The 27,511-nt window shown below is 34.6% G+C and overlaps 1 protein-coding gene across 4 annotated transcripts in view; it reads right to left on the bottom strand.

The window, feature by feature from the left end:
• fmn1 (formin 1) overlaps positions 1 to 27,511 on the bottom strand; it is a 143,120-nt gene that overhangs the window by 76,098 nt on the left and 39,511 nt on the right. For all 4 annotated transcript variants that reach the window (XM_015350900.2, XM_069193303.1, XM_069193304.1 and 1 more), the window contains 2 exons: positions 17,719 to 18,464; positions 10,647 to 10,788 (listed from right to left, as the gene is read on the bottom strand). In XM_015350900.2, the coding sequence (XP_015206386.2) occupies positions 10,647 to 10,788; positions 17,719 to 18,464 (888 nt within the window). The remainder of the gene's footprint in view (positions 1 to 10,646; positions 10,789 to 17,718; positions 18,465 to 27,511) is intronic.

Genomic DNA, 27,511 nt, shown 5'->3' with positions numbered 1-27,511 from the left:
TATCAGTGGCAGGTAGTAACATCTCAGAAAGATTAGAATACTGTATATGCAGTGCTGCCAGAATGTATTTGCATACCAGGTGAAATCTCAGTAAGTACAACACACCTATTTTCCATTTGAGGGTTTTAGGTTTCCTTTTAGGACTGGAATTCTAACTTTCTGTCATATTCTTCTTAGCTGCCCTGTAATTGTATAATGACTTGCTTTATAGTTAATGTATATCTATATTACATATAATTTATATCTATTTTTCTTGTATAATCCAAATACCAATGTTTAATATTGTTCTTTTTCTATACCTACAGTATGTTTGTTTGTTTTTAAAATTCATTCCTCTTAATGAGTGTTTTGTGATTCATCTTGAAAACAGAAGTGTCACAATCAACAAAGGCATTCAAGATAATAATGCCTGGCACAACGTTATGGTTTAAAAACTGATGCTGCCTGTGATTCTTCATGGTATAGTATACAGCAGCTCAGATAGGCTCTTTTATTTAAATTCATCACTACTTTCCTTTTCTGCATTTTTTACAATAAAATACACTACACCCTTAAACCACCCAACTGAATTATTTGTATTTTGGATTGAAATGTAAGCATTTTCAAGTTTATTTAAACATTGTATTATTAAACAAATACATTAATCATTTCCTGGAAGATCCATGACCAAGAACTCAAAGATTATGATAGATTATGACTATGAGATAGCTGGCATTTTAGTAATGTGCTTTTTCGAAATAGATTACCATAAAACTATTAAAAATAGCACTGAAAAAGAATGCAGTCCTTTTTAAGCAGAGGTCGCAGAAAACCAAGTTTAATTTGTAACAACCTATGTCTCCTTCAGCATGTTAACATTTTTATAACTTCAGCAATCTAATTGTTTATGTATGTACTGTAAGTGAGAATATTTTAGGATGGATATTATCTCAAGAGAACAGATTTATTGAAATAGTTTCTGTACAGTGGAACATATGCACAACTGAAGCTTGACAATATCAAGGATTAACCAAAACTTTTTTTGTACAGTATATATAGTACAAAGCCTTTTTTCTGACAATGATATCAGAATATTTTTTTTATTTAAATATACAGTACAGTTCTGGGAAATGGTTATTTTGCATTGTGTAGTACTGTGCTTGGGAAAATAAAAATAAAATAATGCTCATAAAAAGATCTGTACAGATCTTTTACTTTCACAGCTTGCATCCCTTGTGATTTAATATTTTCTGGATGTAGCTATAGCACCTCTTTTGCAATATTATTAATGTGTCTGCTGCAAATACCAGTGTTTAGATCAGTTCAACAGGATATGGTGGATTTTTACAAAGCAGCATCACTTACTAATCCCAGTCAGGGAAACACTTCAAGATTTAAGATTTATTTTTCCTTACTTTAGTTCGACCGTAGGAAACAAGGAGGTGAAAAATTCCGCCTCCACACTTTTCACTCTGAATGGACTTTACTCAACATTCTGAGTTGAACCCCCTGAATTCTTGGATAAATAGTCACGTCAGTTTACACATTCTTGGGGGAAAGAAAATTACACTTAATAGGAGTAACACATGTTTAGAAAACTGTTCAAGTGTATTCTCAAATCACATGCCAATTGAATTAACATACATACATCCAACCATATCCCTCCCTGCATCTCAAATGAAAATCTTGATGTTTAATAAAGAAAATGGAAAAAAGAAAGAGAATTCTAACAATTGTGACTTGCATGAAAATACTATGTATAATATTGATCTTTATTTGGTTAACATAAGACAATATGATTTGGAATGCCAGTATACACAGTATGTGGATGAAACCAAAAGTCACTGACACCAAAATTCATTGGATTTGAAACATAAACAGTACCAATTGCATAGGTGATTTATTTCCCATTGGAATGCTTATTATGCATCTCAGAGAATTATTCACATGGAAAATGCGTTGACATGAGCGTCCTTTCCACTTCAAAAGGCCTTCCTTCCAAATATCGCTGTTCATATTAGACCTTGAGTAAAACCACATGCGAGCAATTACGCAAAGCTGGTTAGAAGTTAAAGATAACAGAAAACCCATTATCTTCAATGTCATCCAAGAGCTTTGAAATGATAATCATTGGTGTAAAGTACTCTGGAGAAGCTGAGGTCTTTGATAGGACACATGATACAAATTACATGGCATTTTCAGATTTGAGCTTGAAGGTGAAAAAATGGTGGCAGTGAACATTTTCACTTTGATCTGGACAATAGAAAAGCACTCATTGCTGTAATCTGCACACGTGCCATTTTGTCAGACTCACCTAAGGATCACAATGTAATTAATATGTATATTGTGGCAATATGTATTTTGGTAAATGTTACTTACTACCAAATTAAATCCACATGTATGAATCGCTTTATATGCAAATGTATAGCGCAAAATTCACATGTATAATGGAGAATTCAGACCTATAAGTCTTTGTTAGAAAATACAAGTTTTTTATTCACTCAAAGTGATACAACTTCCCTGAATGTACATCAAAGTCTATACATAGGCAAAATTGAAAACTGTATATCTTTAAAGATGATCCACAGAGAGGACAAAACATCAGGGTTAAACCTTGAAAATGCAGACAAGTTACTTATGTTTATCTGACATTTATAAATGAAATTTCTGGCAAATTTTCTTTTACATTCTAAGTTTACAAGTTTCTCTCTTTTCCAGTTAGCCACAGGATAGAGCTACCAAGGTCTAAAATTCCTCACTGAGGATGTATTTGTGTTACAATATTTCTCAGATGCATATTGTATTATTATACATTGGTTTATCCAGACTGGTAATCAAATATTATCTGGTTGCTGTGACATTACTTTATAGAATAGAATAAAAAAAAACCACCCTTGACAAAGTACTGCATAAAAGCTCACATTAAATAACATTAAGTAAACATTTTAACAGAGATGCGTTTATTTTTACCATTGAAATCCTAATTTTAGATTAAAAATCTAGTTTCAACTCCAAGATATACTGTAATGATAAGCAGTTATTAAAAGTTACATATCACCTCAAAGTACACCTTTTCAAATAACTTACAGTATAACTGTACATTGTGAACTGAATATACAGGTAATTCTAAATAGATATCGTCTTACCATTATTCATGAATCAACATTAAATATTTTCTAAATACTTCTCTGATAAAAGATTGGAGGGTAGCAATTTATCCTAGAAACTGCATTTATACAACTCTGTATTTAAAAGAGTATTCTTTTATTGTAATCTATGAAGGTCCATTGTGAACTGCTCCAACCTCGTTTTCTTTAAATTATGGCATTTTAGAAAATTGATATTTGCTATGTTCAAGGCAAAATAATGGGGAAGGGAATGAAAATCCAGTAAAAAGGTTTCAGTGTGACAGGAACTACATTTCTGCAGCAACAACACTGCAAACAAGCTTTCCTAACCAAGGCTATCTAGTATCATATGTCATTGCACTTGTTTTCACAATCTCAAATCTTCCAAGTGTCCAGACTGGTTGGAGAGTTATAGGTCTGCTCAAATGACTGACACCAGACTGTGTCAACCTGGAGCCCACCGAGATTGATCCACTGAAGGATTGCAACCCAGATAAGAGGTACAGACATGCCAACAGAGAATGTTTAACCACTGGGACGCCACGATTTAAATTCTGCTAGACCTGCAGTGCAAAGGCACAATTTGACTTTACCAAACTACAGCATAACCTTACAGTGAAATACAAGGTGTTTTTACAGAAAAAAAAATAGTTACGTAGTATTAAAGGTGAATCCATACAGTATTTTCCCTCAAGGGATGCTCTGAATATTTTAAATAAGCCTTGTTTTTTAAGGGCTCAGTATTTAGAGATTTTTTCACAATGTAAAAAAAATAGAAAAGTGTGTCTTCAGTATTAACTTAAAGATGCTTTACTTATATATTAGTTTGTGGTTACACAACTCAGTGGAAATGCAAGACATAGTGTAGGAGCATTTACTGTATATACACCTTCGGCAATGGAAAAAAAATGTATCATTGACCTTATTTCTAAGGTCTCAGCAGAGTGCAAAACACATGCACATTTGAAAAATGCATTCTTCTTACAGGATTATTTTGTTTAGACTTGGTCATTTTTAAACTGTAGTTTATTACTATAACATTTAATTCTGTTTATTTAATATTTGTTTATACCTTTGTTTTGTTGTACATTACCTTAAGATGATGTATCAATAAAGGTTTATTCTTGTATTATCAACTAACCACTATGGTGACATTATGAATCCAATGATCCTGAGAGATATAACATGATGGTCAGAAGATCTGAAATTAACTTTATAAAACTGTAAAACTCTACCCTAAAGTATAGGATTTTAAACATAGTCGTATATACGGTATACAGTAGATGGATACTCTATTTTGTCATTTTAGTAAGAAAAATAAAGTGCAGACTGACAAGTTAGTATCAGCATTTGTTTGAAATTATAGTCAGCTTTTAGAAGTTTTTAAAAGAAGAAGTTAACTTAAAAACTTCTAAGCAAGACACTTATCCCAAATTAACTGAAAAGCAGAAAACATGCTGACCGAATTTGATTTTGACATTCCTGAATGACAGGAATGAATAGGAAGTTATGCTAATCAACTGTTTTCTAAACTGGAAACTCACAAAGGGAATTCATTACCTTGCATTTCTGAGTCAGAAATACTAAACTGCCATATACTATATATTGTATATATAATACTATTTCAAATGATTTTACAAAAACACTGACACCTGAGAGTATAAATATAAATATAATATTTATATAAATCAATATAAATACCTTACATTTTCTGGGTGGTCATTTAACACACTACATGTACACTACGTGAGAACATGCAAAAGATTAAAACAAATTCAATGTAAATTTAAAGCAATAGCTCCTTCCATTTATGCAGCACTTTTCACAAGAAAGGATCCCTAAGCACTATACTGTATACAGTACCATGCCCTTTGTATGGTGTCCCATGTTGTGAAAATGATACAGTACACATTTTTAAGTTTAATATTTTATTCAAAATATCCAACTGAAGTTATAGTATCCAATACTGCAAATGAAGACATATCAAAGTATATGGTACTGTAAGTCACAATAAATGTCACCAAAAACGAAATAAAAAAAACATAAGTGCTCAGACCTGTGACAACTTTGCAATTTAAAATGGAAATGATCTGCCTTCCTTTGATGTGGTCGCTGTATTATCTGTTTTCTTGTCTTTTGCTTTTTGTTTTGAATGTGTGCAGAAAATTGTGTATACAACAAATATTAATTGCCTCTTCAAAGTGTCATGAAGACAAGCTTTAAAGCATCGAAATGTAAAAACTGCCCAAGACACTCTTGCTTAACAAGTAAGTTTCAATATTAAAGGATATTTTTATATTTCGTGCTCACTTTTAAAACAAAGCACAAAATCGGAAAATATGAAAACATAGAAGAATATCAGAATTCCTATATATTGTGGTTTGTTTTGTTGAAATACATTTTTTCAAAAGCAATGAATGAAACATTTAGTGTTAAATTAATCCTCACTCAAGCCTCTTGTTAAATACATTTACACACAATGGAATTGTCACATGAAAATGCACTTTATTAAAGCACAAACGGTGTAATATATTGTACACACTGTTAATATCAACAGAACTGTCACGATCGTCATCCCTCCTCTTAAGAGTAACTTAAGAGTGCTCCGAACCTTTTGGAGTTTAGTTTATTTCGTGCACCTGCCCCCTGTTTAGTCTGTCATTATTTAAGCCTGGCGCTCCCACTATTCCTGGCTCAGCATTGGAAGATGGACGCCTGGAAGGCTCCCCTATCACCGAGCTCTGGAGTAGCTCGAGGACATAGGCCTTACGCCCAGATGTCCTGATCTCTGAGCCCCGGGGCTTGGAGCACCTTGTCCTGTGCCTGTCTGATGCCATGTTTCTCCCTGTCTGTGTTCCCCCTTCCAGGGATTTTAATCCGTCTTTATCTTCATTGATTGCCCGGCTCTGGAGTTCTGGACTGATTCCTGGTTACCCCTTGGACCTGAATGGATTTGGATGTTATCGGATCTTTCCCCTTTTTCACTATGGCACGGATTACCACTGTATCACTGCTGTCACAATAAACCTTTTGTGACTTTCCCGAAGTTTGTCTCCTGAACTCTCCGGATAAACCGCCTCGCGCGGGGTCTTAATACAAACCCACACAGGAGACTGAGTTCTCCATTCCCGAACGCTGAGCCTCCCGTGACAAGAACATTATACTATATGTTTCCATATATAAAAAAACAAGATAACATACAACAAATGCTGAAATTCCTGTTAAAACAAATATGCTTTTCAAAAGTGACAGCATGTTAATTCGACCCTCAATTTAATTATTATAGCTTTAACTGTTTAGCAAGTAGTGGAATAATTCATTTTCCCCAAAATGTTTAGAACTGTGTTAAAATATCACAACAGTCTTAAAGTGAAAATTGTCAGCCATGTAATAGAGAAAGGCTGTTCTTTTGCCTTTTTCGTGATTTGGCATTTACACTGCTGCCCCTCTTGATATATCAGGACTATGATTGTGGGTCTGAATTCTAAAGGTGCACAAACTCACTAACTGTGTCAGGAAAAGAATAACACAGTCAATGAGTTGCTTCACTATGAAGAGCTAGGCAGCTGTGTCTCAACCGGTATGTTTGGAGAAACTTAAGTAAAGATTCAACAAGCCTCATCTCCTGTTAGTATTTTTAAGTTAACGACACTATACTAGTTGAGCAGTATTGCTCAACTGCTCAACTATGTAGAGATGCAACTATCTAGAATGCATGTCAAAACCTGCGTAAGCAGTAAGCAAACTGTGGTATACTGCACTCTGTTTTGGCATACCAAATTTACCACTTCACTGCTCAAAGAAGAGCAATAGGTGTCATTTGTGTTAGATGAAGTAAAAGTGAAATGGTAGCTTCATTTAATCTGATTTGTTCTTCGACTAATAATCATATTTCTTGAAAATATAACATATTTTACATGCTATATAAAAATAAAAATATTTAGCATAGCTATCATTTTAAAATTGTAGCTTCTAATTGTAGCTTCTAATTTAACGACACGAGCCAAATACATGCACAAAAAAACCTACATTTCCCATTGTTTCACATACATTAATGAATCCTGTAAAGTAATATCCACAGATATCCAAATTGTACATCAACTGCAGTATAATATTAGAAGCATTCTTGCAGAAAGCCTTAATCTAAATGACATTATTTACACCTCTGTTATTCATGCCATCATTAAAGTTATCATTCAAGTTATATAATAAACATTTTGAGAGGTACACCATAACTCATGAGCAAATTCCAGTATTAAACATTTAAATATATTGAACCATCAGCTACTATACAATGCAACTTACACCAGGCGACTTACACCTTACAGGCAACTGCTTTGTTTTTATGTGTTTGTACAGTATGCTTTTAAATATTATATGTTTTAAATTCACTATGTATAATATAAATCAAAATCTATAATAAAATTAGCTGTTTCCTATTTACTATTTATACACACTAATAATTCACACTAATATATACTGTACGTATTTAAAAAAGGAGAATTCTGTAAGTGTTATACATTTGGAGTTGTGGTAGCAATATGGTAAAAACATCCTGTCTTAACAATGTAATCATTGTATTTAATGAAATTGTTTGTCATTAGTATAGTATGCGTACAGTATGTTTAGAAGGAAAGCACTAATTGGTTAATAAACATGTAATACTGTAAACATTTGTCTGACAACCACATGCAGCTGCGATACTTTAAGGATTCACTGTGCCATCTAGGAGTTTTAACCAGTAGTGCAGCTCTGCATCAAATTATTTGAAAAAAATAAAAAATGCCATGACGTGCTGCAGTCCGGGCTACTGCAGTGCCTTCAACAGAATACTGACAGACATATTGCACATTCTAGATGGCTGCATCTGTATAAAACATTTGAGACATTACACACATTAGGAATGGGTTAGCTAAAAACTACAGTATGGGGTCTAAATCAAAGAAACAACTTAGTCCTAGTTCTGCTTTGCCTGATAGTCAGAATGAATTTAAACAGATCAACAGATCAGTCACAATCTAGATATGTTAATGACAGAGCAACTTTAAGATGCCATTAATTGTATTTTGCAGGTATGCACTGGTACAATTATTCTCACTTAGTTTTTTGTAGATGACAAACTGATACTGTGTTTTTTTTTGAAAAAGATGCACATAATACCTATAAACAACATATTTTGATAAATTGTAAATGTATTACTAAATACAAAGTAATCAAATGAAGCACCCACAAATGTTTTGAAGTCAGCACATAAATTTGGATGCAGTGTTTGAAAGGAACAAAAAGGAACAAAATCAGAACATAGCTTAGTGATTAATTCAGTGTAGAACATACTCCTGATACTGGCACTTAATAACTTAATAGATACAGATAGATAATATTAGATACTCAGTTTCAAGCACTAAAAATGTCCAAGGATCTAACTAATCTTAATTTCTATGTAATTTGCTACAAATAATCTTAGGAAACATGGAAGGTTTTTAGCATTTTTTGCTGAGTAACAGGACAGTTAAATGCAAAAAAATGAGTATAAATAAACTGACAGCACTGCGCTGCATCCCAGACACAAAGAAATGTAAAATCAAAGAAAAATTTGAAATGTCAGTTATTGGAAAGCAGATTCCAAATTTACCAGAAATTTAAATGTGTTTCTTTTGCCCTCTGGTGGTTGATTTAATATTGCATACCAACAAGAATAATGTACAAAAACTACATATCTTACTATCTTACTGAGCAGTGAACACTGCTCTCATATGTTTAACTAAGAGACTTCTAGATTTAAAATGTTTAACCCTGTAAGATAATTACAGCCTTTCATATTACTTAAGGTGAGAAGGACCAACTGAAGCTGACTCTGTGTCCTGTCAAAGATACCAAGATAAACAGTGCTCTTGTATAAGGCACCAGACTACTGGATTCCCAGACATTATAACAGGAAAACTGTCCATTAATACTTCAGCTCAAGACTCAATTAAAACAAGTGGAGTTTACTGTGTGGCATGCATCCCGAAATCCATTTCAATTGCAATTATCTAAATGTACTGTTTATGGTTGCAATCTATCAGGATTCAGTATGTTTATTTCATTTTATGCTAAATTATGTTACTCATGCCAGTTTAATACAGTATGTACAGCATGCCCAAGGCCATGTGACCAATCAGCAGTTAAAACTTTAATGCTATAATGCTAAAGGAAATTTTACATAAAATTGTATTTGCATCGTACGGCAAAGTTTTTATAGCCATCCACTACACTTCATTAGTGGAAATTATGTTTTTTACAGCCCAATAACAACAGAGTTACTATCTTAAATCTTGACAGCTACAAACACTCTTACTGTAGCTCATCTTGACCTGATATCTAACATATGCAACTTCTAATATACGTAGGTACTTCACAGTTCTACAAAGCCAAGAGATAAAGATCTTTTATAAAATATTCCAAGTTTTTACATATTAGAATCAAAAACCAAAACAATGTTTTAAATACCATATTCCAACATGTTTCAAATATGTAAGGATATTTCTGCAGCTATTCATTGAGTAGGATTATGTGCATAAAAAATGATATGCGCACAATAAATAATAAAAGAAGACATAAGCATAAGTAACTACTGTACAATAATAATTAATAATTGCTTACACTTATAAAGTGCTTTTCTGGACACTTCACTCAAAGCGCTTTACAGGTAATGGGGACTCCCCTCCACCACCACCAATGTGCAGCATCAACCTGGATGATGTGACGGCAGCCATAGTGCGCCAGAACACTCACCACACATCAGCTATTAGTGGGGAGGAGAGCAGAGTAATGAAGGCAATTCATAGAATTCATAGAATTGGGGATTATTAGGTAAGGGCCAATGGGAAATTTGGCCAGGACACCGGGGTTACACCCCTACTCTTTTCAAGAAGCACCCTGGGATTTTTAATGACCACAGAAAGTCAGGACCTCAGTTTTATGTCTCATCAGAAGGACGGCGCCTGTTTACAGTATAGTGTCCCCATCACTATACTGGGGCATTAGGACCCACATGGACCACAGGGTGAGTGCTCCCTGCTGGTCCCACTAACACCTCTTCCAGCTGCAACCTTAGTTTTTCACAGGAGGTCTCACATCCAGGTACTGACCAGGCTCACACCTGCTTAGCTTCAGTGGGCTGCCAGTTGTGAGTTGCAGGGTGATATGGCTACTGGCATATCATACAACATACCTTAATAATAACCTTAATTGCTCATCTATACTTGTCTTATACATTCTTACCTCCTATTGATCCAAGAACTGAACTCAAAACACCACTTCAAGTTCTTCTAGATTTAGTTATTCCCTTTGGTCCTGCTCTCCTGTTGCTGGATTAGCATCATACATTTCCTGTCCAGTAAACAGTATTAGCAGAAATATTTGCAAGCTGAGCTATTTGTTTCAAATAAGATGTTGATGTCCAAGCTATGCAATTTTGCTGATTCTGACTAGTGACCTACAGTATTATAGTTCCATCGACAAAAAAAAATAGAAATTTAAAAAATCTTTGCAACCAACCTTTTTTGCCTTTGCCTTTTTCTCGTAAGAGTCTGACAATGGCTTTTTCTTGGGCTGCAGACTGGCTTTGGAGAACAAATCCTCAAACTCTTTTGTGTCTATGATATTTGGTTCTTCCAAGGAGCCCCATAATGTGTTATCTCTAGAAAGACAGAAAGAGGACAATTTGTTTAAATGTAAGATTTTAAAGTAATGCAATGATTGTAACAAATCTGTAATTGAAAAATAGATGACCCTATTTGAATGTTCAAGAAATTTAAAATCATTTTCAAACTATTCTATTCTATTCTATTCTTTTTAAACACAAAACTCTAAATGCCATAAATATTGAAAAGAAGAGTGAGTAATTCTATATTCATAGTATACTACCATAAATTTTAATTTAAATGCCAACCATAAAAGTGTACATCACAGGAAGTTGTAGTATCCAGCCACAAACCACTTCACTAAAAAAGATAACATTTTCATCACAATAATAATCCCCCTTCAAAACAGATTCGTAGAAACTTTGATGTTTTTTATTTCTTCAAAAATAAAAAATAAAGAAAATAAAAAAATATTTTTTATTTCTTTCTGACTTTCAAATTAATGTGATTTGTCGGATTCTTGGCTCATTTCAGCCAATATGCGTTTCAAACCAGCTCTTGTGAGCCTATGAAAACTTTGATTTCCACTATTGCTAAGTAACAAGACAAACACAGAGAATCATGTGCTTGAAAAGTAGCTTTAAGATGGTAAGAGTCCCTCACCTTAATATTCCCTTTATGGGCAAGTTTGATCCTTTCTATCATGAGAGACACTCAGTTAACAAAAGTACTATATGTCCTGACGTATACCACACATCACTTAGTCAAGATGTCCTGTTGTTTAAATAGATTCAGATTAATCAAATTACATCAGTATTTTATAAAACACAAAAATGTTACAGATACATGACAATTGTTAGATGGGTTGTTAGATTTTAATGGCTATGTAAGGCCCAAACAACAGAATTCCACATCTCAGACATCAAGCGTTGGCTAAACACAAATAAAATGCACATTTCCATGTCTTTGTACATATTCCATTGCAATAAGTACTGTAAACATGAAGAATAACCACAGATTACCCCCAGGTTTGTGGTAGAATTATCCCCCACACCACCTTTGTCAATGTGATTTCCAATGCTGGTCAGCAATTAGTGGTTAATTCCCTCTGTGCCAGGCTCTGCTGTTGCTTAATCTGTATGAGATGTGGATGAAAGATACTACCAGCTCAGATCATGTCCCTGTGTGAACTTACATACATCAACACTTTTCTTAAATGTCCTTCTAGACTTTTGTTAATTTATTTTCTTATAATCATTTAACAGACACAATAATAAGATGCAAAGGAACAAGTTGAAAAGGAAGGAAAAGGAAGGTTTATTCCATGCTAAAACGAGAAGAAAAGAAACACATCACACATCACACAACTTCTTTACAGGCTCCACAGCTGAAATGTTGTGTTTCTTTTCTTAGCCTTTCAGCATGGAATAAACCTTTACTTGTTCTTTTGCACCTTCGCATGCTGATGCAGCTACCTACTTGAATGACTTTAATAAGATGACTTACACAAAACAATAGCAAAGAAACACGAAGCAGAGGAAACAATGATATAATGAAGAAAGTCATATAACAAGAAACAAATACTCATGTTTGTTTCATTATACAAAGAAATCATTAAATTAGTATGTGTCCAATATTCTGTTTCATTGTTCATCTTCTATTTAGTCTGTACCTTTCAATGCAAAAAATGCAACTTGATCTCTTTCAAATAAATAGACAAACATGGCAAGCTACACCTTTTTAACTGCCTATGTACTGTACATATTTTTAAACTAATCACAGTATTCGGAATTTTAAAAAGAGCAACATATATCACATACTAACATTGTTAAGTATCATTCGTATTAAAAGTCAGTTTAATACAATTCAATACAAGGGAAAACTATTACAAATTGGACATATGAATACAGAATCTACTACTTTAAAATCTCTGACAAAAACAACGAAAATATGCAGCTCTCCATTGTCGGACAAAATTTACTTGTTAAAAACGGCCAGGTTCTGTTTTAAAAATTTACGGCCAGCAGCCATATCACCCTGCAACTCACAACTGGCAACCCACTGAAGCTAAGCAGGTGTGAGCCTGGTCAGTACCTGGATGAGAGACCTCCTGGGAAAAACTAAGCTTGCTGCTGGAAGAGCTGTTAGTGGGGCCAGCAGGGGGCGCTAACCCTGCAGCTCATGTGGGTCCTAATGCCCCAGTGTAGTGACGGGGACACTATACTGTAAACAGGCGCCGTCCTTCGGATAAGACGTAAAACCAAGGTCCTGACTCTCTGTGGTCATTAAAAATCCCAGGGTGTTTCTCGAAAAGAGTAGGGGTGTAACCCCGGCATCCTGGCCAAATTTCCCATTGGCCCTTACCAATCATGGCCTCCTAATAATCCCCATCTATGAATTGGCTTCATTACTCTGCTCTCCTCCCCACTGATAGCTGATGTGTGGTGAGTGATTATTATTATTATTATTATATTGAAGCTTGGGAAAGAATACAAAAGGGATAAAAACTTACAAAGCAATATTGAAATGCATCAGCATCACACTAGGTGGCAGTCTTGCTAGGCCCAGGACTGAGCAACATGGGGTATTAAGGTTAGGTTATAGAATAGAAATAGGGACAGGAACACTGTCAGTGCTATCTCCTTTCACTGTGCAACAGCCCTTACTCTTCAAAAATCTTACATCTTAGCTTCAGGTTAAGGTCTTTTCTCTTTTGTATACTATCAAGTAAAAATACATGGTTTCCAAATACAAATATTTTACTTTAAATCCCAGTTTATACAATAAATCTCAGTTAATTCTATAATAAATATCAGTATAAAGTCTTCAACTGTTCACAAACTAATTAACAATTAACTCAAAATTTTCGTTCTCATCAGTATAGATGGTAATAACTTCAGTTTGAATAATGAAAATCGAGGTGCTCAGCAGTAGCTAGCAGTTTTGATAGAAATCTCCTGAAAATCAAATTCAAAACAGGCAAATTCTAAATATTCTAAATAGTTGAATTTAACCATAAAAAAAATTTGAACAGGAAAACCAATAAACAAACTATATACCTATAACTGTACCTTACGTGATTTTGCTTATAATAATCTTCCACTGATGCCAGCCGATATCTAAAGAGTGTTTAACAACATAGCATTTTATGCTAATACACATAGACATTACAGGCAAAACAATCATGGGACAAACTGCTTAAATTATTAACATATTCTACTGTTCAGTATTTAAAGAAGACAAAATATTATTTGAGATCTAGAGGACCTACTATAAATGACAGATAATCAGCTGTTGGTTAGGTGTAGAAAAGGCAAAGGAATTGTTGATTACTGCATGTTATCTAGAATCCCTGTAAAAAGTTTAAATTATTCTGAGAATAAGAAAATATTATGCAGAAAAAAGTGAGATTAATAAAGGGAAGTTTTTGATGATAGTTTGTACCAGTTTAAAATGGTCATTTGTTCTGTCCACTAAAGTGATAGATAACAGTGCAATATTAAACTTTTAGCTTATTAACCTAAATGATGAGAGTAGTACTTCCTTTGCCTAATAACAATATGCCATTTTGCATACACTGTTTTGATCATTAAATGTATAGGTTACAAATTATGGTGCTGGCAATGTAAGCTAAAGTTCGCAAGCTAGCTGTAGATAGGCAGAAATGTATTTCTTGCAATGAAGACTGCTTGTTTTAAGCTATTTAACTTCTGTAAAAGCACTTTTGCAGAAGATGACTTGAACAGCCAACCCACAAACCAAACAGTACACAATGGACATGACTGTAATATGGTTTAAGATACTGCCACCAGCAGAGAACAAAGACTGATTGGAGTACACCACTGAGGAAGCATGCAATAGTATCTCTGGCTAATGTGAGAAACATGCAGAGACAATGCCAAACAGGGCGGCTATGAACACCAAGAGGTTTTGCAAGAATTTCAAAATTGCCAATAAAGTACTAAATAATTTCATGACTGAATATTTTCAAAATCTTTTGGTTTTTCATGTCTTGGAACAGAAAATGTTATGCATAGCATAAAACTTGTTCCACTTACTAATGATTGAGGTAGTAATGATGTCACATGCTGCTTAATTAGCTGTATATATGTATAAATGTATAGTCAAACATTTAAAGTCAAAACATTTGCAGTTGTTACCAAATATGTTTCATGAGCTATTGAAAGTGCAAATAAAGATTTCAAAGCATCACACAGAGTAAATCCCCCTCTGTGTAATTGTATTGTATTTAAAATACAATACAATCATATATTCCAAAGACACCAAAAATGACTTTATTCTTCACTATTGTAAGAACCTGATTTAGTTTGGATACATGTTCTTCCAAAGCTAAGGTAGTTTATTTGTAATATAAATCCTTTAGCTCAGATAATCTGTTGCTATCCTGTAGAAGTGTAGAGGAACTACTGAAAAATTCAATGTTGAACTTACATTGAGAACACAAGCCAAAATACCATTATTGAACAATATGAACTCAAGTGCACATAGTAGTTACAGGTACAGTATGTAAAAAAAACAAAGACACAAGCTGGAAAGCAAAAAAGGTAATTAATTTACTAGTAGGAAAAAGAAGCCACTACACAAATGTCAGATTGTTTCCAAAGAAAATTTGATGAATTTCAAGATAAACCATATTCATAAAACAGTTTTCAATTAATAAAACAGATAAATAACTCCTTTAGGACATTATATTCACAAAATACCATGAACACAATTTATTCTAATAATAATTCCCTACACATACAGTATATAGTTATTTTCTGGACACTGCATTCAGAGCGCTTTACAGGTAATGGGGATCCCCTCCACCACCACCAATGTGCAGCGCCCACCAGGATATTGCGACAGCAGCCATAGTGCACCAATATGCTCACCACACACCAGCTATTAGTGGTGAAGAGAACAGAAGGATGAAGTCAGTTCATAGTTGGGCATTATCCCACCTGCTTAACTTCAGTGGGTTGCCAGTTATGAGTTGCAGGCGAAATTATAGAAACATGATGACTTGAGAATGGGTCAAAAAGTAAACAACATGGATTTTGTTTCTGTATGAAAGAGCAAACCTTAAAGCACTCTGGGATGCTAGTTTATGTTGTGGACTACTATCTAATCTTCAGCATTCAATTCATTAAAACTCCAAAATAATGCAACTTCTGCTGATCATTTCCTGTCCAAAATCCCAGTGCAGGTCATGATACAAAGAAATCGAATGCTCCATTTCCATTTAATTTACTGCAAATGTGCTTATTAATAAGGAACTGAGGATTTTATGATCTTATGATTCAGGTCATTGCCATTTTAAACGTAAAATAATACGTAAATAGTACTTACCGCTCGAAATAAAAAAAACGAATAAAATAATTCTTCAGCTTGCACCTTAAAGGGCCTCATTAATAATTCTCATTCAGAATAATTCTCTAGCTTCACCTCAATGGACCCATTGAGGTTTGTTGGAGAAGAACATGAGCCTAGCTATTGTTACTCCTTAGCCAATATACTGTATATACAATAATATATTAGTGATCCATATGAAACAAATAATAAACTACTGCCAAGGTTAGCTTGTTTGGACTAGTTCCAATTTCAAATACCATGTGCTTGACTAAAATGACAGAATTCTTTTCAGAACCCTGAGAAGACTGTACAATAACCTTGCATTTGATTTATGACTGCCATATTAGAACATTTTAACCTTAAAGGGCATAAAATGCAAATTCACCAGCACTAGTAGTAAATTATTTCTTTCTCACTACCAATTCTTTCATAAAGCCCACATGCTAATCTTTTCTATTCAACTAAGTATATTTTGATAAAGCCCATAAAACAGACGTTAGTCTTCTTGCCGGGCATTGTTTAAAACATATTTTCTATAATTTGCCACAGAAGTTCCTTCTGCAAAATCCATTAACAGGATGTATCAACTTGTAGTTAAATGCTAAACTGATGTTATGCTTGTCAACACCAGCTTAAGCTGTTAAAGTTGTAAAAAATGAAACTGTGGTCACCCACTTATAGGACATCATCAGCCTGGTCTACAATGCACTGTAGTGCTCTGGGAGCTGTCCTGCTTTTCTCATCTATGAAAATATGGGGAAATGTTAACAAATTTAAAGATGGAAGAAAGAAAACACAATGTTTCGTCCGTGGAGCCTTCTTCAGGTGTGTGAAGAAGACCTGACACACCTGAACACACCTGAAGAAGGCTCCACGGCCGAAATGATGTGTTTTCTTTCTTCTTTTTTTCAGCATGGAATAAACCTATTACTTGTTTCTTTGCAGCCTACCGGTGCTGACGCAGCTACCCACCTGAACTACTACAAATTTAAAGATGTTTAGTTGATTCCAGTTTCTTCAGGGCACTTAAAAAGATTAAAATTATTTTGATTGAGAGAAATTTAGAAACCATGCTATTAAAAGGGTGGGTTTGTATTTTAAGTGCATTCAATTTGTGCACCACAATTATGAAGACAGGTGGATAAACAGGTGGTTAGTTCCACTACTGGATTCAATTCTTGCCCTGGGAGTCTGTCTGTGTATAGCCTGTATGTTGAGGATGGATTTTTACCAGGTGATCTAATTTCCTCCAAACTCCAAATACAAGTTGCCTAAATTGGTTGTTCTGAATTGGCCCTTCTATGTCATACTGTCTCTTGTTTTTCAATCAATTATGACAGATTTGGGGATTTTTTTTCCAGCTGCTAAGTGCACAGTTAGAAATGCTAAAATTAAATAAAAAATAAATACTTTATGATGTAAAATTCCTTATTCATATTTCATTAACTTTATTCGGACTGCAGTAATGAGGGTCACAATGAGAGAACATAAGCGCCAAATCACTTGTCGAAAGCAGAGCTGAACATTTTGATAAAAGGCTGTGCCTCAGATGTCCAGTTTTATTTTTTACATGCAGAGATAAGAACTGCAAGGAATGCGGAGCTCAAGCAATGTATAGTATAGGCACTTACTTGCTCTCTTGGATTTGAATCCTTGTCCAGTAGAGGGGCTTCATAGGGCATGTTGGCTCCAGTGTTGGTTTCCGGGGTGCCTTTTCATTCACTTGAAAAGCAAAGCCTCCGGGGAAAGGAGGGGGAGGAGGGGGTCCGGCCCCTGGCAGAGGAGGGGGGGGAGGGGGTCCTGCCCCTGGCAGAGGAGGGGGAGGAGGGGGTCCGGCCCCTGGCAGAGGAGGGGGAGGAGGAGGGCCTGGCCCTGGCAGAGGAGGTGGAGGAGGGGGTCCTGCCCCTGGCTGAGGAGGGGGTGGGGGTGGGGGTGGAGGTGGAGGTGGGGCCACAGAACCAGGCAGTGGAGGGGGAGGGGGAGGGGGAGGGGGAGGCTGTGGTCCTGATTGTCCATGAGGGAGAGGAGGAGCAGGGGGTGGAGCTGATCCTGGGACATGCTCCGTTTTTCCCGTAAAGCTCAGGTTTATGGACTCAATGTCAAGTTTTTTAGGCACATTTTGGTTGCTGTGGGCAATTCTGTTGTCTTCTTCAGGAGTCCTGATGAAGGTTTCTCTGTCTGTCTGGATGCACACATTGCGGAAGGTTTTTGGGGGCAGATCGTCTTCAGTAGACACAGAGGCCTCTCTGAGCTCAATCCCTTCTCGGCAGCCACTGTTTTCTAGGTCTTTTTTGAGCTTCGCGATGACCTCTTCAAGCTTTGCGACAGACTCAGCATGTTCTCCCCGTATTTGAAAGATCTGGATTTCAAACTCTGCCTGTGAAAGAAAGAAAAGTTATTCCTTGGTTATATTATCTGTCTGTGTCATGAACACTGTTATTTTCAAACTCAGAAGAAGCTGACCAAAAAACGTTTCATAAGAGAGATAAAAACCTTTCCTCTGCATTCATCGTGGTTCATTAAATTACGGTTTATTGTGTCCCCTGACCTTCTCAAACATGTTTTTAATGCGTAAGTTATAAAATTTACATCTAGCATTTTCCTTATCTGTTGTGCACAGTATAGCTACTGCATACCTACTGTAGGTATAAATACACTTTATATAGTCTTAATTAGTATCTCTGTGCTACATGGGAGATTATAGGTAATAAAAACAAGTAACACAAGACAAGATCACAATGGACTATATAATACAAGTTATTAACTTGAAATTAACTTTAGCGTGGGAGAGAAACTGTGAAGATTAATTCTGTTAAGATATTCATGGTGTTATATGTTATTTTTGGGAAAAGAAAAAATAACCATATAGTGATTTTCCATTTCACATTGAACAATAAATAGGATAATATTCTCTGAAAAATATCTTTAACTGTCAAAAATTAATTGCATTCATATTCAGATGTTATATAATTCCATTCCAATTTCCTTTTCGGGATACCTGATGACAGTATAGTAAACACACATTTCAAATAAATCTCTGAACTAAGAGCATTAATCGAACTAAGTCTTTCTTAACCAAACATTTCAAGCTGCATAATCATAATAAAATAAAATGTATTACTAAAACCTGATATGAATCAAATGTTCATGGATATAACTTATCCATGGTGATAATTTACTCTTAAAAGTACCTTCATTTATCTCATCCTATTATGCATTTTATCATATTCATTTCAATCAGTCATCATGTCTTATGGTCCAAGGTGAATTACAGTACCTGTCTGCTTTAATAAAAACAGATGTCCTTAAAGTTGGCAAGCATTTACAGTATTAATCTATTTGAGGTGTAGTCCTTAGAGCTGAAGAGCCTATTAATCTACAGATAATTTGGTTTTGGTCATTTAAATTATACTCTGATATAAACTGTGTTATAGTTCACAATGTCATTAAGAATCAAACACTGGAATTATTTTCTGTGTTTGTTGATTGTATTTGTGAAATATTAATTCCTAATCAACTGTTTGTGTCTTTGACTTTTACCTTCTATGCGAACATGTGCAGTCTGTACCTAATGTATGAACTTTAGGATTCATAAAAAAACAGTTAATTTACAATACTTGAACATACATTCTGTTTTATTACTGTTATGAACACTTAAAGCAACAGCTCAATATCCTATATAATATATGCATTAAGGAAACTTGGAAAAAAGTGCCTTTGTTAAAGAGAGTGTGAATTCAACATTTGTTCTCCATAAAAAATGAAAAAAGTACCCATATTGAAGTTCCAGTGTATTCTGTTCAATTACAATGTTCTCTGTACAGCACAAGAACAAGCTAATTAGCTGTGCATTTATTAAATCATAGTGTACCAGAATAATTAACATGTAGTCAGTTCACAGGATTTTGGTATGCGTGCAGCAAGATTCAAACTTAAATTAAAGACTAGACTATGGTTTGGAAAGAGACAATTTTGTAATACATTTAACACATGTTCTTCATTTTAATGTGGTCTGAACAAATTTTAAAAAGATCAAATGCACCAGCTCCAGTGTATAGCTTTAAAGATCTGTATGTTTATGAATGTCAGCATCAAGTTTAATTTTTAAAACAAGTCAGTCTTGCACGCAATCCAAGATCATGACAAATTACTCAGGCTGCACAACATCTCTGCCACAATCTTTATCTCAGGGGAAACTAATAAACTGGAAGTTTAAAACCAATGGTACAAACAACTGACCTCAATTAAAAGCATAATTCACAGTGAACAAGGATAATTCAAAATTGAGAAAGCAAAACTTACTTAGTTTAGTGAGGGCATTCTAGTTTCATGAGACAGTGTTTTGATTACTTTACTTCAGTGCCATTTCTAAAATCAAGCACCTGTCCCTTGTCACATGTCACTGTATGTCAAGCAAGTCTATAGGATAACGAACAATCAGGTGCATTAGCACTTTCAATTTGCTAATCTCCATTATTTGGTATGATATGTAAAGTTCAATAATTTACTAAACATACCAGAATCTAAAGCATTGATATAAATTACAGTAGGAAAAGCTGTGGTCCTAGTACAGATCCCTGTGGTACAGTACATCAGAAATTACATTATTTTAATTTGTCATTTATGAACACTACTACTTCTTCTATGCTAATAGTAGTTTGAAAAAGAACTTCATCCTTCTGCAGCCTGAGACATGTTGTTTATCATCATCTGAATGTTAATTATGTTTCTAGAAATCTTCCATTGTTTTTCCAGGTATATTTTAGGTTAATTCTCATTTATTTTTTACTTTGCAGCACCAACATATATTTTCTCCCTTTCTCTCTAGGCCTTTCTAAAATCCTTTTTTTTATATTCTGTTTAAACTGTCGCTATACATTTTCAAAAGATTTCATATTTATTTATCCCACTTTACTTCTCTGTCTTATTCTTTCATAGTTTGTTTTCTGAATATTGTAAACTTTTGATTAGGACTCAGAAAGTAGACTTTCAAAATAAATAGTACTTTTTAGTACAAATTTCACCATATTCTGATCACAGTTCCCTTATAGTTCTCTCACCACTGTTTGATTCTCTAACTTGACTGTCTGAAAAAAAAACAAAATCTATAAAGCCTCTGACTGTAGGTGCTCTGACAAACTGTATAAAAAAGCAGTCATTATCCATGCCTGCCATTCTGGTTTTTGTCCCAATCTATGTGGGGAAAATTGAAGTCTCCCATAAAAACTGCCTCTTTTCCACATATATTTCTTTTCATAAAATAGTGTAGAATAAATTGCAGTACAGATTCAGAAATGCTCAAATAATGCTTTAGTTCCCGAGCCTGAATACTCCCCTCTTCTTTTCAGTACAGTGTGTGTTCAGTATCACATTCATCTACTGAACATTATTTTTGGTTAGCCATGTTTCTGTCCTAGCATTTAATCATAAGCACTTTGTTAACACTAGGTTCTGCATTTGGATTTTTCCCTTAGGTTTCCCCTTTGTTTTTGTTTTCCATGTAACTGCTCTTGGGATTTTCTGTGGTTTCTCTCCCCTTCAACTTAAATTTAAATGTTTCTGGATTTCTTTCGGAATTCTTGTGCCAGGGTGACTGATGCCCATTGATGCAATCCATCATGTCTGTACAGATGTCCTTTCCCTGGGCAAGGTTTCCAGTGGCCAACAAAGTTGAAGCCTTGTGTCCTCACACATTTACATTATTTACATTTTTTAACAAGTTGAGCAAAAAGACACAAGAATAGCATAAAGAGAATAGCAGATTTTAAACTACAGTACACTCCAGACCAAATACATTTACACAAACTTTCATTGACCACCCTTGGCTTCTCTTGTAAAACTGGAAAAACACTATGTTTCAGAAAAGGAACAATAAATACGACCAGATTTGTGGTAAGACAGTAATTCACAAGGTTACGCAATCCCATATATTAAAAAATAATAGAAACCTTGAAACTAAGGATAAGACAGCTCTGACCGCACGTTTTAAATAAATAGATTCTTTGGATACATACAGATTTTAATGGTCTTTGTATCCCTAAACTATGGAACCCAATCTTGTTTCATGCAAAATACTGGCAGAAGATTAACTAACTGCATCTGGAGACCATTACAACATTAAAGTAAGCATTTTTTTCTGGACTGCAGTAAAACATTATTCTCATGTAAGGAAATGTTCTTAAATTTTCCCAATAAGCACCTTGTGTTTGTAGGATGTTTGTTCAATAACAAAATAAGTACTCTCTTCCTTCCAGGATGCAGAACCTTGACTACTGTGCTGCCTTGAGTAAATCCAAAATTATATAGAGCAATTCATATGGAGTGTCACAGTTGCTCAGCATACAAAACTGCCACCTGTTCACTATGTCAGGCATTCATTTGAATTACAATAAAGCTCACAGCTGAAAATCCAAGAATAACAATAGAACAGATCACAGACATTGCATAATTTATACTGGGTTTAAAATAGGTCTCAGTAGCAACCAAGAACTAGATGAATGAATAAAACTGAAAAAGGCTTCAGTTAATGCCAAACCTTCATATATCTAATCTGAGGTATTTTTAAATATTCAATGTTTGACATGAATGGCATATTAAACACTCATGACTTGATTTCTGTTTAATTAAATATTACTCCACAAGGGATTTTCTTTACAGTACAAACTAGCAAAAACAATCCCTGATATTTCAGTTACTTAGACTTTTTAATTTAGAAGCAGGCACTAGTATCATTTATTTAATTTGTTTAATCTTCCCATTAAATCTCCAAAGCAAAATAGAAAAGGCTGAATAAAGCATGTTCTCAGATATTTTAGATATCCTCTTGTACATGAATGCTTTCCAAATTGTACTGTAAATAAAAAAGGAAAATATAATACCAATATGATACTGAAACAGTAAAGTATCTTGTACCAATGGCAAATACTAGAAATCCCATAAAATTGAGAAAATAACTCTTCTTCAGCATGAATTTAATTTTATGCTCTTAACAAAAAGAATAAATAATAATGTTTCCACAGTTCAGATTAAACAGGAGATAAAAAATTAAACTCTGGGTATCTGGCCTGATGGGATAGAAATCCAAGTTGAAAGACATTAGATTACAGAATAGAGGTGGACGTTGGCCAGAGTTTGTCTCCCAAAAGGATACGAATTGTGTGCCACTAAAAAAAAAATGAATATCAGCACAATCAAGGTGCACAAACAGCAAGGGTTTTCTTCGTGTGAATGAAAAAAGAACCCGCGACTTAATAACATTGGATATTCAACATAGGGTATGTTAAAAAATCTTTAAAAAATAAGCCATCAAGGGTTTAGGAAATGGCTCTTCTAAATGTACATCAAAGACCCACATTCCAGTACAACTGGCAAACGAATCAATTTCACAGATGATATTAGCTAATTAGTATTAGCTAATACTGTAGAAATAGTTAAGGAAATTAAAAAAAAGACAAAATAATATTTGATGAAGATAAATACTGTATAATGTACAGTAATTTCTACTTATAATAATGAACTACCGAGATGAAACCTATTTCTAGAACTTAACCACTCCTAAAACATATATAAAAAGCTGCCAAGAGCAGCCCCCAGACAGAGCATACACAGCAAAGCTGAAAGTACTCTAGCTTCATATGAAATTATCTGTGATGTGTCAGATACAGTATGTTTTATGAAGGAAATTGAAGTAGATCATTTGGTGATCACAAATCCTCAAAAAGGCAAAAGTGATGTGCATTAACTTCTGTGGTGATTAAATGTCTGGAGAAGCTGGTGTTGTCACACATCAACTGTTCCCTGGACCCCTTGCAGTTCACCAACCAGAACAACAGATCAGTGGATGATTCTGTCTCCCCAGCTCTACATACAGCCTTGGATCACCTGGACACTAAGAACTCGTATGTGAGAATGCTGTTTGTGGACTACAGTTCAGCATTCAATTCCATCATAACCCAGCCAACTGGTGACAAAGCTCAGGGGACTAGGACTGTGCAACTCTGTCTGCAACTGGCTGCTGAACGTACTAATCGAGAGACCACAGGTGGTGCATATAGGTAATAAAGCATCAACACCACTCACCCTGAGCACTGGCAGCCCACAAGGCTGCTGTCTGAGTCCAAGGTTGTACTCCCTATTCACTCACAACTGCACAGCAAGATACAGCAGCAACCGCATCATTAAATTTTCAGATGACATCACCATAATAGCCCTGATCAGCGATGATGACGAGTCCATTTACAGGGATGAAGTCATACAGGTGCTGAGTTAGTGTCATAGCAATAACCTGGACTTGAATGTGATTAAAACAAAAGAGCTAATAGTGGACTTTCAGAGGCACAGGCCGCACACTCACAACCCACTCGGTTTTGATGGAACAGAAGTGGAAACAGTCACCAGCTGCAGAGAATGATAAATGTGGCACAGAAGATCATCTGCCCTGGTCTCACAGAGATTAAACAGCTCTATGAGGACCACTGCTGTGGTAGAATTCTGGCCATCACAGAGGACAGTCACCACCCCAGGCATGAGCTCTTCACCCCACTGCCCTCAGGCAAGAGATACAAGAGCATACGGACATTTACCACTAGATTCTTCAATAACATCTATCCAGAAGCAGTGTGATTGGCGAACACATTTGGCCTTGGACCATACTTATTTATTGCACATCTGCAGTCATTGTTTACATGTCTGCATTGTTTACATTCAAATTGTTTACTTGTTTACTTGTACATTGTCTACTGTTTGTATGTTGTCTTGATGCACTGTCTGCACTTTGTGTTTTTTACATTATTATAACAATAGAGAGACTTTCTGTAAGTAAGACTTCCGTTGTACCAGTACATGTACATGTTACATACTGTATGGCAATAAAGTTCAGGTTCATTAGTGTTTTACCACTGTGGACAGAAGAATGGACAGGCAGTCTGATAGATTAATTAAAACAGGGAAATGTTTCTAACTGTTCCCTTTTGTACATCCACCCTCCTGCATTTCCAGAGGAATGGATGTAAAAAAAGTACAGGTGTAGTATGAAAGATAATTATGCCATTTTTACGCAGCCCTTGTCTTGAAGTAGATGTAATGGTACACACTAGTAAGCAATAAAAAGACAAATAATAAAATAATAATTATTTTGATTAAAATAACAATAAATAAGAAATGACTGCAGACTTATTAAGATAAAATGGAACTTAAAAAAACAAAGTTAGAAAAATAGATTAAACAAATAAGAGCTAAATATAATAATAATGATATAATATATAAATATAATATAATAATATTGTACAATTATAATTATATAATATAATTTAAATTAAGCAACAAGTGGCTTAATCATCTAATCCCGTGTAATGTTCTATTCCATTGAAACAATATGTAAAATGTTAACTTGCATCTTCCCAGCTTGTAAAGAATGTCAGGACTTGATGTCTCAATAAGACATCCCATGAAATGTTTAATTAGTATGTAAAGTCAATGTTACTATATTTGGTACAATATATTAAACAGGTCTGAAGTTATTATGTTTTCCTTTGTAGAAATAGAAGGACATAACATAAAGAGCCCTCTTGTGAAGAAGTGCTGTATATTTAAAAACCACACATCATGTTGAACTACTCCAGAAACTCTTGCTTTATGTATGATCAAATTCCAGTGGTTTTGTTTTCTGATTTCTAGCCAAGCTAATTTCTTTAAAAAACAATAAAATGTAATAATATCCAGGCAGTTTGATGGGACATACAGCATAGCTTTTCCAACATCTTGAATGTTTGTTCCACAAATCCCTTCTTTGTTAGAGACAGACACTGAGGTAACCTTAAGGTTCTGAGAAAATGTGGCTGATTTATAGCAAATTACTGCTTCCAAATGACAAACAGCCCACACAAAATGTCCTCCTAAAATGCCTTAGACACTTCACAGTGCTTTTGTGATTACTCTCAGACTGCAATGGCTTACTACTCAGGGTGTTTAGAGCTTTGACTGTCAGCATAGCTTATCTGAATAAACTCTATTCTAATGACAAAAATAGCTGCTAGCTTCTCCCCATTAAGCTATCATGAGAGCTCTGGCTTAAAAGTACAAATTTAGGACTTTGATAATGCAAAGAAGATGCTAAGCAGATTGAATGTTGTGAACAGTCATCTATTCAGAAGGAGCTGGACTTCAGAATCAACAGAATTAGCCACCGATTAGTATCTGTTGTCTTTTACCAACCACAAACTTCTGTTTCAGTCCTTTACACTTCTGATGACAAATAGCATTGACACAGACATTCCAGGAGGGGACTGGGTTTGCAGTTTTTGCAAATCTGTCCCTGATTTTTGAGTTTTCATTCATCACAAAATTTCTAAATATGTCACTTAGTTATACAGTCTTGATCCTATGCAGATCATTTCATTTGTAATAAGAGTCTCGACCTAAGGCAGATAACATAATTTAAATCCAGAAATCGTATTCTTTTATATCTCAAATGAGCAGCGTGTCTGCAAAATTTCAAATTCCAAATTTTCAAAAATGAAAGCTATGATAACTGTTAGCTCATATATGTCTAGCATAGTCTCCTGATAAATTTAAGTACTGTATATTTCTGTCTTAAAATAATAAAACCTTTTTTACTTCAGACATCTCACATCAGTCATAGAACTGATTCAAATACACACTGTCTTCTCCAAAAGAATTTACAGTTCTTGTTTAGTGATCAGTGACATCTAGCGAGTTAAAGATAGAATTACAAGAAAGGGTCTAGCAATTTACCACAAAACTAGCATGGTTTTATTTTACAAAAAAAGTAATGTCATACAGCTCTGCTCCCTATATTTTAGTTGGCATAGTAATTTATGTTACTGTACAATGTAAATATTAATGAGCAGTTTGATCTGAACTATCCCCCAATTACAGCTGATCTATATTTTAATTTGATCCTTTTTGGAAATCTGTAAATATGAATTTTTGGAGTCAAATTTTGTCTGATCCCTTGTATATACAATCCTTTTCCTGTTTAAGTGGAAACTGAGGATACTAATAAAATGCACGGCACAGCCTCTATCTCTAAAATCACATCTAACATTCTGAAATAAAGGTTTCGCCTTTTGCATGTTTAGCTAAACATTATCATGGCAGATCAGGTTTATGTTTATGTCATGAAATACATTGTTTTTATACTGTATGCATCATATAAAAATGGATGTTTTAAAGTTTATATGCATAATTACTTGTAGTCATATAAGAAAATACTATTTTTCTTTTCAGGTTTTCAGGCTGTAGTTAAAATTACACATATTTCATAATGACTTGATCTCTCCTTTAAAAATACATATGGGTACTTTTTTACTACCCTCCAAATTAAAAAAAAAGAAGGAAATTCACAATAGTAAGCTGTTACTGAATTCGACATCCTTAATATAAATAAACACATCTGATGAAATG

This window comes from Lepisosteus oculatus, chromosome 8 (genome assembly GCF_040954835.1).
Source record: "Lepisosteus oculatus isolate fLepOcu1 chromosome 8, fLepOcu1.hap2, whole genome shotgun sequence".
Classification (NCBI taxonomy): Eukaryota; Metazoa; Chordata; class Actinopteri; order Semionotiformes; family Lepisosteidae; genus Lepisosteus; species Lepisosteus oculatus.
Note: the sequence above shows the minus strand (reverse complement) of the source record. Positions and strands in the feature narration are given on the sequence as shown.